At 53.0% G+C, this 18,886-nt stretch overlaps 2 protein-coding genes across 2 annotated transcripts in view; one reads left to right on the top strand and one right to left on the bottom strand.

Moving 5' to 3' along the window:
* FBXO44 (F-box protein 44) overlaps positions 1-18,886 on the top strand; it is a 119,879-nt gene that overhangs the window by 91,099 nt on the left and 9,894 nt on the right. The gene's annotated exons all lie outside the window — the stretch shown is intronic.
* Positions 9,648-17,915, bottom strand: FBXO2 (F-box protein 2). The gene is made up of 6 exons (XM_038376648.2): positions 17,784-17,915; positions 15,572-15,847; positions 13,904-14,030; positions 13,716-13,811; positions 13,143-13,278; positions 9,648-12,696 (listed from the first exon to the last, which is right to left on the bottom strand). Exons 2-6 carry the CDS (start codon positions 15,819-15,821, stop codon positions 12,562-12,564), a joined length of 744 nt encoding a protein of 247 aa, XP_038232576.1. The 5' UTR covers positions 15,822-15,847; positions 17,784-17,915; the 3' UTR covers positions 9,648-12,561.

Genomic DNA, 18,886 nt, shown 5'->3' with positions numbered 1-18,886 from the left:
ACAGCGTAAAATCTGTGAGCTGTATCTGGCTTATTGTCTGCCCTATAACCAGCCCGGGCTCCACTGAGCCAGGATCATAGCCAGCATGCAGGCAGGTGTGATGTGTTTGCATGTGTTTCTGGAAAGCACTGGCCTTGCACCACTGCCTGCTTTTTAAATGTTGCTTGGAGACCAAGCTCAATTTTATCTAACTCCGCTGAATCTGCAGTGCAGAATTCATGGCATGAGCAGAAAGGATGGTAGGGGTTTTTTATTATTATTATTTTCAAGGGTTTTTTTTCTTTTTACAAGGAAATAATTCATTTTTCTGCTGTTTGAAGAAGGCAGTAATTGATCTAGGGCTTTGCCGCTTCCCTCCCAGAACGGTTTCATTCTTAATGTAGGAATAAAACTCTGTTAGGTCAAATACACGGCAATAAATACAAGAAGCACATTAGCTTTAATATATTGGATTATTCCACTTGGTGGTGACGAAAAAACCAAGATCTAATTCCCCCGGCAACGCAAGCAAAGAAAATCACTTTTCCTGTCCATTTTTCACCTCCTAAGTCATTTTTGTCTGTCAGTGCGAGCGCTGCGGGCCTCAGATGGGCTCCATTTTTTTTATTTTGAACCGGTGTGAAAGGGAGAAGTATTTCCTCTAACGCCAACTAAATCGGCCACAAATTCACTCAGCGCCTTTTATTTCGGCGGTTATGGATTCCCTCTCTGGCAAGGCACTCGGTGGTGTCAACGCAGCGGGAGCGGTGATGAACTGACCAAGGTGTTTGCTTGGCCCCTGCAGTCAGGCGTGGGAGAGTGACTCAGAGCTGGGCGTTCTCCTCACTCCTCCCGATCCAGCAGTGCCCGCTGGGACTCCAATGCCATAGCACCTCTTCTAGGGCCAGGCTCTGTCACCCCATGCCACTGGCTTCTATCTGGTGCCACAGTGCTCCAGGGCCATCGGCTTCCACCAGAGGCCACCATCCTGTGCCACCATTTGCCATTGCCGTAGTCTCTCTCTACGTGCTGTCTGCTTCCATCACACGCTACATTCTTCCATTGTCTCCCATGACATGCGGTGGTCTTCCACTGCCAGTGTCTTTCATCAAATGTCATGGTCTCTGCTGGCCCTGATGGCATGGTTTTCAGTGATATCTCAGGGAAGCAGTGGTTTCCGTTCCATCTTTTACAGTTCCAGAGGACCTGCTCCCCTATTTCCCGTCAGTTACCTGGTAACACGACAGGAGAGGGTGCAGGAAAGCCAAAGAGGCCAGGCTGGAACCTTCTCGTTACATCTTGCCATCTTTGCACGGTGGGTGAGAAACCTCCCTCCCTCCTGTTCCATTTGCACAACCCCTGATGGCTAGGGACACCTGGGAAGCTGCTGGGGGAGGGGGCCGCATGGCTAAATGCTTCTTCGCATTAAATTCCTCCATCCTGCCAGAGTTATCGCGACACCAAAGCAGGCCGCCTCCACCTGGTCCCCCTCTGCCTGTATTTGTCTAAGATCAGACTCCACAGACATCCTGCTGGCAATTAATTGGCTTTTGTTCAGCAAGAGTGAACAAGATCTCATCTTAATCTTCTTCATTATTTCTCCTTGTACAGCAGAGTCAACACAAGATTAGGTTTAATTTACAAAAAAAAAAAAAAAAGCCAAGTCATTACTCATCTCTGGATCGGGATGTTATCTGCTTCGCTTTGCAATACTCAGCATGGCAGTGTGAACAAGAGGAGCCACTCGTGGCTGCAGGACCCTGGGGGGATTCCACTCACGTGGCTCTGAGATTTCCCTCCCAGCCCCCTTGGGAAGCTCCAGCTTCCAGGGGAGAATAATCTGTTTCCCAGAGACAGGAGGCTCAGCACAGCAGAGATATTCCGCTCTGATCTCCTGGGTCTGCTGGTGATGGAGAGTCCTGGGGATGGAGCGGTGGAAGGCAAGAAAATGAGTTGACAGACTCTACCTACCTGGTAAAGGATCCCTAGGGATATGCCCTGCGTCCTGCTGCATTGCCTCATCGCAGCACGGGCAGGGCTGGCTTCCACTAAACAGCCCCTCCAATGTGCCTCCCTCTGCCCTGGGCTAGAGAAGCTCCCTTAGGGGTGAGAGGTGAGTTCCGTCTTTGCCCTTCCAAGCTGATGTCACCCATTAGGGTGATGGAGTTTAGGATGTGGGCGCCTGCCCACAGGGCAGAGTGGCCCTGGGGAAAAAAAAAATCTCCAAATGTAGGCAGGTCTGGTTTGGTTCAAGGCAACTCAAAGCAGAGGAGACACCACTGATGGGTATTCCCGACAGTACAGCCTCACGCTGTCTGGAGTGGTCCTGTCGCAAGGGATCCAAAGGGGTGGGAGGTTGGCTTCAGAAGTCAAGGAGTTCTTGGGGTGTGTGTGGGGGGGTACACACATGCCGGGGGGAGAAGCTGTAGAGATTTGTGTGTGTGTGTGTGTGTGTGTGTGTGTGTGTGTATGTGTGTGTGTGTGTATGTGCACGCACGCTCTCTCACAACCAGTCTGCTTCAGGTCCCAGCGCAGCAGAGATCTGGCATGACAAGCATGTCTCTTCCCTCCCCGCCCGACAATGCTGCGTGCATCTCCATGGAGCACAGCTCCCAAGTTGCTACCTGGGAAAGTGTCTCATTACCGAAACCCACTTATCTGCACTGCGGGATCACTGAGCTTCTCCCCTACACTGTGATTGAACGTGTTCCCATCCTCCCGTCAGCCTGGCCCGGCACTCTCTGTGCACTGATTTCTTAGTGGCCCTTCCTTTCTGTCGTCTCCTCAAGAGTGACAGGTGGCTTTGCTGTTTAATGGGTCTTTTATTCCCTCAAGCAAAGCAGCGGTGACTGGATAACTTTGGGCTGCTCAAACGATGCAAAGGAGGTTCTCCAAGGGCACGTGTCTTGTATCCAGGACTCGGGCTTCAGCATGCATTTGCCCCCAACAGGCGTCTCACCAATAGGCCCGGCCCAGCGCGACTGGCTGCATGGGGGCGGGAATGCCAGCACGACTGGCTGCAGGAGCTTGGGATGTGAGTGAGAGTTTTGCAGTTGAACTCAGCCAGCAGCGTGCATGTCTCTCTCTCTCTCTCTCGTGTTAGCTGAGCTCCCTTTTGCACCCATCCTGCTGAGGAGAGCTGAGCAGACCATTGATTTTTTCAGTTCAGGGCGTGAAATGAAAAATCACACCAAATCTATAGAGTTGCCAGGCTTGGGTTTTTTTCTCCCCAAAATAGAAAACTACAAAATGTTGTCCTGGGTCAAAAGAAATATTTTGTTTCAGCTGAAAGTTGTGTGTGTTTGGGGGTCACGTAGGTTTGGGCTGCTTTTTGCCCTTTAAAATAAATAAATAAATAAATCTAACAAAATGTCCGAATGACATTTGCTTGGGAACAGGACGTTGTTTCAAAATGAAAAGTTGAAACATTTTGTTTCCACAAGGTCCAAAGGAAACATTTCAACTCCTTTAGGGGAAAAAAAAACAACCTGGGAGTGGTGAAACTGTTGGCTGAATTCCACCCACCTTTGCAAATCGTTGGTCGATCCCAAACTGCCCTTTTCAGAGAATAAACTTTGTCTGAGTGCCCCAGAAAACCATCCATTCCTGTAGCATTAGCATAGCTACTCAGAGCCACTCCTCCATCAGGCCCAAAGACAGCTAGTCTAAAGGGCCTGCGTTGGCAGGCAATAAAGCATCCACCTGTCTCTCCCCCCAGCACCCTGAGCCTTAGCGTACACCAGAGTCCATGTCTCCCTCCTGCATAGCCAGGACCTTTGGGTTGAAGCACAATATCAAACAAGTGCAATCCATGTCCAGGTGAGTGTGTGGTCAGACTGGTGCTGCTAATCTCTGAGTCTGGGCTCCAAGCAGATCCCTATGGCAATCAGCTGATGCCTCAGCTCGTGATGCAGTCGCAAACCAGCCTTGCGCTCACACATCCAGGATCGAGAGGGACCTCTGTGGGTTCCAAGCAGACTGCTCAAAGGCACTGAGAAGAAACCCAAAGGCATGTGTCCTGCAGGCGCCGTCTGTCAAAAAGGGCATGAATAGAAATGAACATGGCACCATAGGCTGATCAGTCTCCCACTGACGGGTACAATCCAGAGAAAGACGCAGACAGGCCACTGCCAGCTGTGACTTTTGCCAACTCATAAGCAGGGTCACAGGTCAGTACTTTGAGTGGGGACCTCTAGGGAAAATCCGGGTGCTGCAGAAGTAATGCTGTTGGTTGAGTAGAAAGTACTTTTATTCCTGCGTGGTATCAAACCAATGCCCGAGCATAGCGCATGAGGGTGCCGTGCTGCTGGGGGCTCCTTGAGTTGAGTGTCTTGACCTGTGGTCAACCACACTCTCGTTTGCTCTGTCTTTGGAAGAGTGAGATGTTAGCCAGGACACCGAGATTCAGTTCTGGCTGGATTAACTATGTCATTAAACTTCCCCTGTAATTTGAACTAAATGTAATATAGTCTTTCCCTTCCTGTGCTAAACAGAAGTGTGGTGATGAAGTGTTCCACACCAGAGATGGCTGCATTCATGAACAGGGAAAGCAAGATTGCCCTTAGGTTAGTAAAGAGCTTTGGGATTCCTTTGGCTGAAATGTGCTATGGAAATTGAAACTGAATATCCTTTTAAAATTAGTATGGGCAGAAGAAAAGGAAATTGCTGAGGCCAAGCTATGTCTGGGGGGAGACCAGCTTCAGGAATTGCAAACCGGAATCAAAATACAGCATCAAATTTAAAACATCTTCAATTATTCCAGATACTTTGCACTGCAGTGTTAACAGCTCCCAAGGAAAGAGTCCAGAAAACCGGAGAGCTAGAGTCCTGCTTCACTGAAGCTACAGCCAGAGTGCCCCCTGCTGGCACTGGTGCATTATAACGACCTCTGCCTGTGGCTGTTAACACACAGCAAAACTGGGAGTCTGGAGAAAACGGTGAGAGCTTGGCGCTGTTGAAGTCCCTGGGAGTTTTATCTTTGATTTCAGTGAGGCCGGGATCTCATCCCCAGCTTTGGAGAAACTCGAGGATTAAAACCTCCCCCAGCACTCCAGCCATCAAGAGCATGGGGCATGGAAATAATAATGTCTTTATACAGCTCCTTTCCTGGGATTCTTAAAGCACTCCACAAAGGTGGGAAAGCATCATTAGCCTCTCTTCACAAATGGGGAAACTGAGGCACGGAGCAGGGAAAGTGACTTGCCTAGTATCTCAGGGAAAATCTGGGACAGGGCTAGGGACAGAATCCAGGTCTCTTGACTCCCGGTACCCTGCTCTAACCAGCAGGCTACACTCCCCCTTAAATGTCTTCATGATAGATCCCCAGAAAGGACAGCAGGGGATGGACATGTCAGGGCTAGGGTGCGGAGGTAAGGGTAACTTGGCATCAGAGCGGAAGCATATCCTGGCTATCTGGATGTGCTGATGCCCAACTCCCTGCCGCTGCCTCAGAAAGCCATTTCATTTAAAGGGAATCAAGCTCCTCAGGAAACTGACTGAAGCAATTGAGCTAGAGAAACACCAATCGATTTTCCCCTCTCCTCCTCCTGTTCCGCCCTCCCCCGCCCAATCCTGAATCCAGGCAGGGGAGCAAACTCCTCCATCTGGCCGCAGAACTCCCCTGTGGATAATAATAGCTGCTTCATGTAGAAAATTCAATTAGGCCCAACAAAGAGACGAATGTTAGTGCTTCCTCGGCAGGCCCCATCCAGTTCTGTTCTGTTCCTCCGCAAGTGGCTAACTGCAGGGGCTATTATGAAAGGACCCTTTCAATTCTTGCGGCATTTATAGCGAGGGCTGGCTGGAGAGGGCTTTTCGGAAAGAAAACTGCAGTGGGGCTCTAGCCTGGTGATTGGCCATTGTGTGCATCAGATGCCACTTATGAGATGGGGCACCAGCTGATGTGGATGACTAGGGGTTGAATATAGGTTGTGTCTAGTGCTTTTCTCCTGGCATCTCCCTGAGCTGTTGGCAGGTTCGTTAAAGATTAACTTTCTTGCCAGAGAAAGAAGGGTGTTAGTGCCAGTTTCCTGGCCACATTTGGGTAACTGTTCTACTTTCATAAAACTACCCCCTCATTCATCCACTTCTCCTGCAGGTTCCAACTAGAGACAGCAGACTTCTCCATTTCCTGAGATAGTTGCTGAGGGCTTGTTCAATTGCAGCCATGGTACACCTCAGAGGTGGCTGCAGTATAATTTGGGGGTCAAAGGCACTGTGTAAGTGTGAGCTGCCATTACTCCCCTGGCTGCTCTTGGCCCTGGTACAGGCAGGTGCTTCACTCCTCCAGTCCCGATTTAAAAGTAAGTCTGTTCCAGAATGGCAGATGATGGCGTGCAATCAAGGCTGGGGAGGAAGACTTTGGTGTTTCTGAGCATTGATGTTCCAGTAATGACAGGGTTTTTTATTTGTTTTACTGGGGGGGTGAGTTTATTTAAGGGGTAAAAAAGCAGAAGACCGAAAGAAAGAACAACAAAAGTAAAACTGAGATGACTTTAACACAATCAGCTCAATTTAGGCATCCTTAGTAGACATGTCCTTAAGTAAGGGAGGGGCCTTTAATCCAGCTATCCTTAATGTGTATGTCCTTAACGGAAGCATCCTTAGCCCTTCCATTTGGAATTATCCCCCCATTTATTCAGTGTGAAGGTGGGAAGGAATTGCTGGAGGGGTTGCATTGGTTTCCTGGGAGGCAGGGGCACAGTGTAGCAGCTGGGGGGGGGGTTTCTTGGACCACGGAAGGAAGGAAGCTGAAGCAGCAGTAGGTAGTGTGGGAGAGGTGGGCAGTGGAAGTGGGCAGGCACCAAAGGATCCAACTGAGAGGGACCCAGGGAGGATGTATGCTGGCTGGCAACTGCACCCAGCTGCCACTGCACCAGCTGGTTGAGGGGAGTAACTGCCATTGGATAAGTGCTTGGGATGAGAAGGAACTTCATCAAAGCTGACTCTGCCATGGGCATTGGGTAAGGCAGTGTGGTTGAGTTGATAGGGCACTGGACTGGGACTCAGGACACCTGGGTTCCATTTCCAGCTGGGCAACTAACCTCCAGGGTGACCTTGGGGAAGTCGTGTCTCTGGGCCTCAGTTTCTTCTTCTGTAAAATGGGGAAAATGGGCTTTGTAATGTGCTTTGAGATCTGCTGATGGAAAGTGCTACTGTAAGCTCTTTGGGGGCAGGGTCTTTCTTTTTGTGCTGTATTTGTATAACACTTTGCACCGTGAGGCCTTGGTCCATGATGGGGGGAGCTAGGCACTATGGTAATACAAGTAATACAAGTTTCAGAGTAGCAGCCGTGTTAGTCTGTATTCGCAAAAAGAAAAGGAGTACTTGTGGCACCTTAGAGACTAACAAATTTATTAGAGCATAAGCTTTCGTGAGCTACAGCTCACTTCAAATGCATCCGATGAAGTGAGCTGTAGCTCACGAAAGCTTTTGCTCTAATAAATTTGTTAGTCTCTAAGGTGCCACAAGTACTCCTGTTCTTTTTACAAGTAATAAGTAAAAGCTAGGTGGTGCTGCTATTTACAGAAAGGGCAGGAAACCCTTTGGTCACTGAAGCTGGCCATGGCTCAGCACTTCATTGGCACAGTGATGTTTAAGGGGGAGGACCCCTCTGCTTCTTTGTCATGGGTACATTAACGCCCAGTGGGTCCCATGTATGACACCGATGGTGGTGTGTTAGCCCCAGGAATTACACTGAAGCCTGTTACATGGGGCAGCCCAAGGATCCAGCCATGCTCAGTTGGCCTAGTAGATGTGCGTTGTGAACTGGGGGACAGTTGGATCTCTGAAGGGGGGGGTCCTTGGGGCAGATTTCATTGTTGGCTGCAGGAGGCAGGTATGTGGGGCTGACTGCAAAGCAGGGTGCTGCACCCCACCCTTAGCCTTGTCTGTGCCCCCCCACCGCACCTACAGCTGGGGCCAAGAGCAGGGCCATGGCTCTGGGAGGGGGGGATGTGGACAAGAGTAAGGAGGCCAAGGCTGGGGCCACAGCTGGGGCCATGGGTGGAGCCCTGGGCACGGGGCTGGCAGCTGGGAGCCCGCATGCAGGACTGGGAGCAGAGCCAGCAGCCAGAGCCCTGCATAAAACCTGGGAGTGCTGCAGCACCCCCCGCATCCCTGGTTCCTGCACCTGTGCTGCAAAGGGGGGCAGATGCATAGCATTTAGAACAGACACAAGGGACAGGATTTTCAAAAGTGCCTAAGGCCATGTTGGCGCCCCCAGTGGCACTGCTCCGGTGAAGAGTGGACGCTCCTATATCGACAGGAGGGTTTTTTCCGCTGATGCAGTTACCCACCTCGCTGAGAGATGGGAGTTGGGTCACTGGAAGATTTCGTCCATCGGCCTCACTGCGTCTATGCTGGGGCTCAGGTTGGCATCCCTCCCTCACGCAGGGCATGAAATTTGTTCAAGGCCCTGAGCGATGTAGCTAGGTTGACCTAATTTTTCAGTATAGACCAGGCCTAAGGGAGTCAGGCACCCAATTTCCATTGCCTTCCCATGGGAGTTGGGTGCCTAACTGGCAGAGCTGCTTTCGTACCTCCCACCCAGCAGCCTGGCCCTGGCAGACTGACGGGTGAGTTGCTGTCCTTACCCACCAAACCTGGATGCGTGGCGTGAGTGGCTAGAAAGACATCGGAGAGCAGCAGGACAGCAGGTCATGACGGTGTTGGGCAAAGCAGCTGCTGAGGTTCGTCCTGGAGGGGGCCCAGCCATTGCTTTCAGGCGTTGGGGCTAGCTCAGAAAATCCATATCGTGGATCTGTTGTGGTACCCCAGAGCCATCTGCTGGGCACAGGAGATGCCAGCCAGCCACCGTTATGGAAGGTGGGGCCCCTTCCGCTAATCCTTGTCCCTCAGAGCAGGAAAGCCTGGGCCTTTGTCTGAGCTCTTACACCAGATGTAAATCAAGAGTAGCTCATCTGTCTTCAGTAGAGTGACACAGAGGTCAAGCTGGTGAGAGGGGGAAATCCAGCCCCCTGTCTAAAGGTGACAGGGGGCTCTGGAGTGCAGGCATAAAGAATAGGCAGGCCCCCACTGGGCCCAGAGTCACCCCCACCCTCGGATACAGGCCCAGGGCAGGCATGGTGATAGCACAAGAATCCCCCCGGAGTATGTTCAGCGTGTGCACGCCCCTGACTGCTCTGAGTCAGGGGCGTTTGCGGGAACTCCCTCTGGAAGTGGGCGGGAGTTGTCCCCAGCCAGTTTCTCTAAGCACAGGGCCGCTCCTCCTTTGCCCCAGGATCCTGTTTACTCTGTTGTTCCCCACGGGGCCAGGCTGAGCCACTGGGCCTCCCTCAACCTCCCCGCGGACTCCTGCTGGCCCATCCACAGGGACTCTTGGACCTCAGGACTTCCCTTCTGTAGACATGCACCATCAGGCAGCGGAGCGATGGGGACACCCAGTGCCTGAGGAGGTGAATGTCAAGCCTGCCCGTGTTACGTGGGGTGGGTACCACAGGAACCAGCTCAGGTGCAAGGGATTGTATCGTGGCTGGTTGCACTGATCCCGCTGCTGCCTGTATCAATTCCCTAGGGATATTCCAGGCTCTTGTCTCTTCCACGGGGCCGGCAGCTGATAACTGAGCTGGAAATTGACTAGCGCCATGCTGAGCAGCTGAGAGAGCCCCTGTGTGCAGTAGGGCCGGGTACAGAGACCTACCCAGCAAGCAGAGAGTTAACACCCGGCGTCAGTCCCCCAACTAGGGCAGAGTTGTGAAGCAAGGGAGGGGACTCGGGGCCCAGCCAGGAGCTCCAGGAAAGCCTGGGTTCCTGGGAGGCAGGTGGCAAGAGGTCTCGGACTCCAAGCAGGCGGGGGCCGGCTCACAGCCCGAGGTGAGCCCTTCGTACGAACTGTGTCTTGGCTGCTAGAGCCCCAAGGGAGGGGAGGGGAGGGGACGTGTGCTGGATGAAAAGCTCTTGCTGGCCCCCGACCGACCGGCGCCTGTGCTCTCCCAGCCCCCCGGCCCCTTCGCCCAAGCATAGCCTGCTCCTTAAGGGGACGGGTATAGCTGGGATGTTGGCATGTGCCCTCCCTGTGGGGGATCCAGCATTGAGGAAGGAATCCTGGCCCCGCACCCTTTGGCTGGAGGCAGCTGACGTAGCCCAGCCCCACCCATATATCACAGGAGGAAAGCATGCTGAGCCCAGAGACGCAGACACACCCTCCAGGCGGGGCTTGTACACACAGTGCTTTTATTTGTGGTCTTTGGCCAGAGAGACCATCCGGCTTGGGACAGGGGCTTAGGATGCAAGAGGGGCCCACGTGTCCAGGTGCAGCAACTCGCAGAGAGCCTGACAGAAGGCCGGACACATGAGGTGGTGGCTCAGAAGCGCTTGCCCAGGGCTTCCTTTGTAATGAAAGAGGGGCTGGGGCTCAAGCAATTGTGTTACTTCCATAACTGATACGGCAAGGCCAGCAGTGCTGGGGCTCTGAATTCCCTCTTTGAGCTGCCCCGGCCTCTCTGGGCTCTGAACTGTCAAGCCCAGAGGTGCCGCCCTGTCCCAGATTAAGCACTGCTCTTGCCTTTTGCAAAAGAAACACAAGCATGTTGCATTGGGTAATGGCACAGTTTGGTGCTAAAGTTATGGGTGCACTGTCCTGACAGCAGGGGCAAAGAGGACACTCTCTCTCTCCAACCACCCACTCAGCCTGCTTAAGGGAAGGGGCCGCCTAGGCTCTTCCACTAGGATTGGTTGCCGGGTGGTGGGGGGTTAGTCTCGGCTCAGCTAAGTTTAGGACTTTCTGTTTGGTGTTGTGGGCGTAGCCCGAGGCCGTGTCAAGAGGCACGAAGGGGGAGGATGCACGTACATGTTTCCTGGCATATAGGCGTGTTCCTTCGAGGTGGATCTGTGCTTTCCAGAGGCTCCGTGGAAACAGCCAAGTCTCATCCTTGGGTAGGTGACGGTTAGCAGCAGCTTTTCTGGGCTCCAAAAGCCTGATTAGCACGGGGCTCGCCGCAGGCCCTGGACAGCGCTCAGAGGCTGCAGGGGGTTCTTAGGCTCTGGAGCATGTGACTTTCTGCATTGCCCGGCCTTCCCTTCCGCCTGTTCTCTCTAGCATGCGACGTCGGAGCCTGGGCTACATCCCACAGATACCATCCCCAGGAGCTTCAAGCCCAAGAAATGCCGGAGGCGTCAGAGGGGGGAGTCCAAGAGAATGTCCCCCAGAGGAGGAGAGTGAGGGCATGTGGGGAGGGGGCACAGGGGCTAGCATGAAAAGGGGAGTGAGCAGAGGGGAGAGATGAGGAGGGGAGCAGGGGGAGATGGAGGTGGGGCAGAGTGGTGTACATGGGTGAAATTGATTTGCAGAGGATGCGAACCTGTTACAGCCCTTCCCACCCAGGAGCCTTGGGGCTGTAGCTCAAGCGATAGGCGGTTACACCTTGAGCTCTGGAGATCCCTGGTTCAATCCCTGGTGTGTCAGCTGAGATAGTGGCTCTCATGTATGCCCTTCCCTGGTACATGGGGTACAGCACGCAGAGGAGGCTGGGAAAGAGGGTCAAGGTTCCCAAGGGATGAGGCAGAAGACGTTCTTTAAAGGAGGGTTCCTGTAAGAACTTCCCCCTGTCCTACCTACAAAAAGCCAGAGCCTGAGGTCAGGATTTAGCGCAGGCTAGAGGTCCATTGGGGCAGCTGGATCTGGTTCCATTCACACTTACTCTCTCTTTCTCTCTCCCATCTGGATTATTTCTAGCTGATCTGCCTGGGCTCAGGTCCTGGTCTCTCTCCAGACTTTGGCTTATGCTAGCTAAGCTGCTTCATTTTTAACAAACTAGACACGGCTCCAGGGCAGTCTCCACTTTCATCTTTATGTTCCCTTCCTGGGCTCAGCCTAAGAAAAAAGGCACCCTCCTCTCCCTGCTGCTTTGCATTATTATTAATAATAAAGAAACCAGCCATCCAGCACAGCAAACTTTAACGAGCTCTCTCTCCCAGGAGGTAGGCAACTGTTATAGATGGGGAGAGAAGCTAAGTGACTTGCCCCAGGCCACAGAGGGGCTCAGTGGCAGAACTGGGACTCAGGGCTTCCTGGTCCTGTGTTGAGACCATAGAGCCATGCCTCTCTCTTGAAGCGTCTAAAAAATGAAGCCTTCATCTCTCTCAAAATGGACTGTATCTGATGCTGGTAAGTGGCACCGTGAAAGTCACTGTTCAGTGCAGCTGCTGGGGAGGGAAGGTCGTGGAATTATTTATAGCCAGCTCGCTCGTTCCCCCTACTCCAGCCTTGGCACCACTCCAAAGCGACTCTGGGGCTGGCTGAAAGGGCGTCGGGCGAGTGGGGCAGGGGAGAGCAGTGAAGTTTTTTTTTTTTAAAGCTTTCTAAGGGTTGGTCCATTAATGGACCCCAAACCAGCTACTCCCAGACTCTGCATAACCCAGTGAGGAAAGATGGGGGATGGGGACACACACACACAGAGAGAGAGTGAGTGAGTGAGTGAGTAAGTGATATACGCTCAGCCTGGCACTCCTGCCTCATCTCTGGAAGCAGCATCATGCAGAAACCATCCAAAGCCCATGGAGGACCCAAGGGGTCAGCTGTGGTGAACGGGACCTGGTCTAGCTTGAGGGGCCATGGCCCGGCTAGGGCTCCACCATCACGCTGCTGTTGGTCATGCGGACCCCGTACCATCCTTTCCAGAAGAGAGTATCCTGGCCTCCGTGTTCAAAGCGTACAAAGCGAGCCCCGGGGCCGTAGTTGGAGAAGGTGTGGGAGAGCTGAGGGGGCAGAGTGAGACACAATGGCTTCCTGGAAGTCGCAGACCACACTGAACCTCTCCTCGTGGAGCGAGGCTTTGAACCCCACGCTGCGGGGATGGGGTCATGAGTCGCTGTGGGGAGATGGACTATCTGAGGGTCTTCGGGCCCCACTGCTACGCTGGGGCCATCAGCAGCTTTCCCCTTCCAGGCCACTTCCCTCTCCCACACCCACTCAGGTGGGTGGGTTGGTAGGTCACTGAGCTGCATGGAACCCAGCCTCACGGTCACAGCTGCACAAGAGGAGCGAGACCCCCCCACACACCCAGCCTTCACCCCATCCTCCTCCTTTCATAGCTGAGCTCACCAAGGGAAGCCCCTTCCCATCAGGCTTTGCCTGCAGCCCCTGGGCATGCACTGCCCTGTCCCGTTGCCCTGGCTCTGCTCAGCCACTCGCCGGGACTCACCTCGGTCCAGTTGGCGGTGTTGTCCTGTGGAATGGCAACGGTGTCGCTCTGGTACTCGGCCAGGACGTCCTCGTGCTCCGACAGCAGCTTCACGTGCAGCTGGTAGAGGCAGCCGGCGTCGCTGCGACCCGCGTACCTGCAAAGAGACGTGAGCTGCCAGCCTCACCCCTCGCAGCCGCTCCGCAAACAGGCCCGGTGCTGAGTAGTGCGGCTGGGCCCGGGCTGGGCACCGTTCTGCAGCAAGCACAGACGGGCAAGCCATGTCCAGAAAGCGAAGCCCCAACTGCCTGGATTACTGTGAGCTTGTTCCAGTCTCCCACCGCTGCTAGCTGGGGGGAGTGCTGGTGCAGACACGGGGCTGGTGTACTCCCCAATGTGTCTGCAAGAGGCACGAAGCACTGACCTGCTATCATTGATGGACCCATACCCACATAAGCTATGGTGGGAAATAGGGGTCAAAGAAGCCCAGTGTAGACACAGCTCCGGCCTCTCCTCATCTCCCTCTCTCTGCTTCCTTTGGCCTTTCCCCTCTCTCCCTGCCAGCCCAGCAAAACTGCCACCCCCCCTACTTACCAGTCCTTTACCACAATTTTAGGCTGGGTTGTGTCCATCAGCTCCTCCCAGTAACCCTCAGCCCTGAGGTCGATGACCTGGGACTTGCGGCACCACCTGGAAGACGAGAGGTTACCGGGTGAGTGCAGCCCTGTTTCCTCATATGCCAGCATCGGGTAGAACCCAGCCAGAGAAGAGGGCAGCCTTACTCGTAGGAGGTAACGAAGTATTTGTGGACTCCATCACTGGGAAATTCTTTTCCAAAGTCTCCTGGCAGGTCCTCAATTTTCCAGCCATCGCCTCCGTTCTCCACTTCCCCCCAGTGCTCTAAATTCTCTGCAGGTAGCAGAACAAGAGAGAGGATCTGGGTTATAGTCACATGGCTTCACCTTCCTATGTGGAGATTTCTTTAACAGATCCAGGCAGGGAGTTCGACTTGTGTTGCCCTTTTACTCCGCAAGCGAGCCCATTGACTATCTGCAGTGCAAGGTACTGTTTTTGGTAGGACTATCGTAATCTGGCCCTCGATTCTCAGCACCAGTGCTCTGATCATTGCCTTAGCAGCTTCCCTTCGCTAGAGAGCCCTGCGCAGCATTTCAGACTGGTCTAGGTACATATTGCAACAGTTTAACTACAGGTGTGATGTTAAATTGCTGTGACTTTGTGTGTGGACCAGGCCTTAGAGAGATGCTTGTGGGGTCAGATTTAGATCAAAATGTCAGGTTGGTAAAACAAACAAACAAGCTTTTACAAACCCCAACATTGATTGCAATGGTTCTGTGATCATTTAAACAAGTCCAATGAAAACTCTGTTTATTGTATTTCAACAATCCCAGGGCTGCCACACTGGATTAGTGCAGGAGAGGACTGATCTGTTTCCTTCTCCAAGCTGAAATCAAATGCACAGAGCTAGCACTTGGCATCAGTAGGGACAAGCTCATTAACATTTTTAAAGCTTTCTTAAAGCGTTCATAAGAGAGGTAAAGGTTTTCTTTGTAAAGCTGGAGCCAGAATTCCTTGCTTAGCCTTGTTTAAACCCTCCTCTAACGTGGTCAGAACAGACCAAAAGATCCACCACCACCACCCTTCCTTTTGTCTCAAGCGTTTTCAGAATTATATTGGAAAATTGGAAACGGATCTGCTCAACTGTTGGTGAGTGATACAGCCAGAAGCAGCGTGATCCAGTGGTCTGTAGGCAGAGCAGGAACCAGGGGTTCTTGAGCTCTAAACTCTGCCACAAACTCACCACATAGCTTTGGGTACGTCATTTAAAAGCAGATTTTTCAAACAAGCACTGCCCACGTTCTCCTTTGAAAATTCCCCTTGTTGTTTTTGTTTTGAGATCCCAATAGTAACCAAACCCTATGCAGAATCCTGGCCCAACAGAGACCCTTTGAAACCAACCCTGTTAGTGAATTGCCACTGAATCCGTAGCAGAGCCAAAAGGTACCCAGATCTCGGGCCCTGCAGTCCTGTGCCTTGACCAGCACCTCATCCTTCCTCCTCTTTGTAAGCTGGAGTGGAAGCCCCCAGGTTGTAGGGGAGGGTGGCTTACAGGCTTGGGAAGGGTAAAGCACCACAGATGGTGGTGATGATGTTATGCTGCACTGGCCGCTAACCACGTGGACCTGAGCACGTGCCCCCTCCTGGAAGTCACAGCAGGTGCTTGTGTAAAGGGGATCCAACACCTGGCCACCATCCCTGTTAATGGAACCCCCAGGCCAGCGGCTGTTGATTTAGTCTCACACGCAGTAAGACAGGTGCTACATCTCACTCCAACCCAGGGCCTCTTAAAGAGATCAGAGCTGCACAGCGCTCAGTAACCAGCCCGGTCCTCCCCCCGCCGGGCGAGAGTGTTGCACAGTTCAGTGACTCGCCTTCGCCGCAGGGGTTCTTGATTAAATTCCTCTTCCTCTTACTCAGGAAGTAGAATGTTTGCCAGTTCTCGGCCTCCTCTTTAGGCTCTGCCCTGGTGAAGCCCTCCTGCTGGCACTTGAGGGTCCAGAGAGCTGCTCCGTCCACAAGGTTCTTCCAATGGCAACAGACCAAGCGACACGCCAGCACCAGATCCGCCGCGGGGATGGAGGCCAGGATCTGGATCAGGACGGCTTCAGGGAGGGATTCCATCCTCCGGCCAAGCTGGGCGGAGCTTGCTGAAAACAAGGGGAAAGGAGTTACACCCCTTGAGCAGGTAATTGGTCCATCGGGGCGGTACCCCACCTTTGGCAGTAGCCAATGCCTGCAGCCTGAGAAGACCGGGGGGTGGGGGGGGAGAAGACAACTCAGTCCATGTTGCAGCAGGCTGCTGGGCACCAGTGTCCAAGGGGAAATGAATTCCTCCTGAGCACCTTGTACCTTGAAACATGAGACTAGGTTATTCCTATATTAAGTTATTACAGAACTGCAAGAACTTTCTTATTGAAGCCTCTGACTTCTGGCAGCAGTGAAGTAACAGAAAATTAAAATGTAACAGCCCAAGGGTGAAGCCTGTGAGTGCTTGAGGTTGGGCATTTTCACTAGCCAGCCTGTGCCCCTGGAGTGCAATCCTTCCAGAAATGTGCTTATGCAGGAACCTGGCTGTTGGTAGCAAGAGCTGCAAGACACCTGGCCTTCTAATGGATTCCCTTCCAGATGAAAAGCTGCAGGCTTCCAGGTGTTGGGTTTCCCTTCATAAGATGACTAATGTCTTGGTGTATGCCATGTAATTGTGCCCAGATACCATGGTGATGGGTGCCCTGTAAATCCTTGACAATGCATCAGGTTTAGTTGGGTGTGTTCGAAATTTGCAAGCCCTTCATATCACAGTGGCCCCTTTGCTCTCATGGGACAGGACAGGACAGAATGACGCACTTTGAATAATGGCACATATCGCAATCGAGTCCCCTCTGGCTCTCCATTCCTCCCTCCAAGGCCTAGGAATCCTAACAGGGTCGGAAGCGTCCCTTAGCACTTGCCCTACTTCAGCGTGCAGACTTGGAAACCTTCCTTGTCACTGAGCCGAGCCCATCCCTGCAGGCCCAGCCTTTGGAGCCAACTGCGCCTAACCAGAGATGAGTGTGCAGGTTCCAAACCACGTCATTCATATGGGATGCACCATGACGGTGCTTTTATCCCATCTGACTCCTGCTGTTGAGAAGCAGCTGAGGCTGCAGCAAGGTGCAGTCTGGAGAGGATCTGACCAGACTGGCCAGGAGCAAATCATAGTTTTCTTCTAGCGCTAGGCTCTATTCTGTCCATCTTCTGAGTGCTGCTGGGAGCGAATGGAACCAAGCGGGCAAACCTGGCATGCCATTTGGAGAAACCTTGGCAGCATTATACAGCCAGGCCGCTGGCACAAAGTGCTGTCACTTAAGTAAGGCAGGGCAGGATGCAGAGGCCATTGTTGGTATTCTGAACCCAAAAGCTCGGAGCTCCAGGTGTCTCCCATCTGCCCTGCACTGGCATCAGATGGCAAAATTCCACAGCTACGAGGGGCTGTACCAGCACCCTCCCACCCAGCCAAATTACGAGCTCAGCGTTTAACATGAAGGAAATTTCCTGAAGGGCAGAACAGGCCAGACTCCAATCATGCAGATTGCAGTCCCTGCTGACTTCATCATCTGCAGCAGCTTCACTGCACCCTCCCTGACAAGCTCACTGCGTCTCCGGACTAGCCAGACTCATCGGTTCTCCTTCAATTTCACCGCCTTGCCCGAGTCTCTGCCCCCACCCTGCTTTCACGTCCTCCCCTGTCCCCTTCCCAAGAGTCTCCCCTTAACTTAACCTGAGTCCATAATGAACTAAACAACTTCCGATGCCAATTCTTTCCCTATTTGGGGGCATACCCTGGTCTCCTCTGCCAGGTGCCCTGCCCTTCCCCAACCTTTCCTGTGCCTTGTTCCCCTGTCTGCACAAGCCTTAAAGGTGCACACTCTGCCTTCCAAAGAGAGCAGGGAGCGCTGCAGGGTTAAAGCACCTGTCCTAACAATGCCCATAACACACCAAGGATGCCGCAGCGCTAGCCGAGGCTGCAGTGCAAAAGGCCTGCCTCTCTAGCAGCATCGCAGCCCTGCAGTGAGAGAGGAACAGGAGATGCTGAGAAGCTCGTACCTCACTTGCTGCTCCTGAGACGGCTGCACTGTTCTGGATTGGTCTGTCGCAGGCAAGTAACTAATGCTGGCACCGCTCTGCTAGAGCATAGAGCTGGCAGAATGGGTTCCCCTCTTAAAGGGGCAGCGCATCATCCGCTGCAATCCAGGAGGCTCTCAGGTATTGGCTCTTGGGATATTGCTGACCTGGCTAGAGTGTTACCTAGGGGTGTGTGCATGAATCTGGGAGCCAGGGACTCCCGATTTGTAATTCAGGCTCTGTGTGAGCTTGGGCAAGTCACTCTGCCTCCTGACCAGTCAAAGGGGGAGGGGGTGTTTACACATACCTCTCAGAGTGTTGGGAGGATGAACGTGCCCTTTGCCACCCTGTGTTGCCCTGGCATTAGGTGTTTCATACAAGAGTCCAGGGCTAGGGGAGAGCAAACTGCACGTTAATGTGAGGGGCCAAATAGGGCCTGCTGTACAGGGCTCACTCCAGCTGTATCCCGGATCTATCCCTGACGCTCTGCTCTCCATCTCCGGAGGGCGCTGCAGCATTGGAGGTGCTTGCCCACTTTGAGCACTGGCTGGGGGGCACCCAGTGGCTGTGAGGTGCAGGTTCTCATGTACCACACAGCTGAGGGTGGTATAACAAGCTAGCTAGATAGATAGAAGGAGGATCCCGTAGGGTCTGGCTCTCCAGGGCAAAGAGAAATCCCAGCTAGGGTGTAGGCCAATGCCACCTTCCATACCCAGCTTCTAGGGAATGGGAGAGGCTAAGACCTGGCAGCTCATCCTCACAGAATCTAACATTTTATGTTAACAATGAACCACATGAGTAAATTCAATCTCTAAGTGCAATTGACATTCCCTTCTCGAGTTTGCCCCCTGCCTTACTGTCATCTTCTACATCAGTTTGGGGGCTCTCCTCATCCCCTTGGGAGATCTGCATAACCATGCCTCAACTCCTGTTTCTGCCTCCTCCCACCGTCTCGCGCTCATCTCTCCTCCCCAGCGGCAGGCAAGCAGCCGCATTTTCCAAAGCGGCCGCGAACTTGTGGGCACCTCCACTTTTTGGATGCCCAAGGTGAGACACCTTGGGCCTGATTTTCAGAAAGGTCAAGT

This window comes from Dermochelys coriacea, chromosome 18, assembly GCF_009764565.3.
Source record: "Dermochelys coriacea isolate rDerCor1 chromosome 18, rDerCor1.pri.v4, whole genome shotgun sequence".
Classification (NCBI taxonomy): Eukaryota; Metazoa; Chordata; order Testudines; family Dermochelyidae; genus Dermochelys; species Dermochelys coriacea.
Note: the sequence above shows the minus strand (reverse complement) of the source record. Positions and strands in the feature narration are given on the sequence as shown.

Coding starts and splice junctions, on each gene's coding strand:
- FBXO2 (XM_038376648.2), bottom strand. CDS start 15,821: ATGGAATCCCTCCCTGAAGCCGTCCTGATCCAGATCCTGGCCTCCATC. Junction 14,031..15,571: donor CAAGAACCCCTGCGGCGAAG/GCGAGTCACTGA, acceptor TGCTACCTGCAG/AGAATTTAGAGCACTGGGGG. Junction 13,812..13,903: donor TACTTCGTTACCTCCTACGA/GTAAGGCTGCCC, acceptor CTCGTCTTCCAG/GTGGTGCCGCAAGTCCCAGG.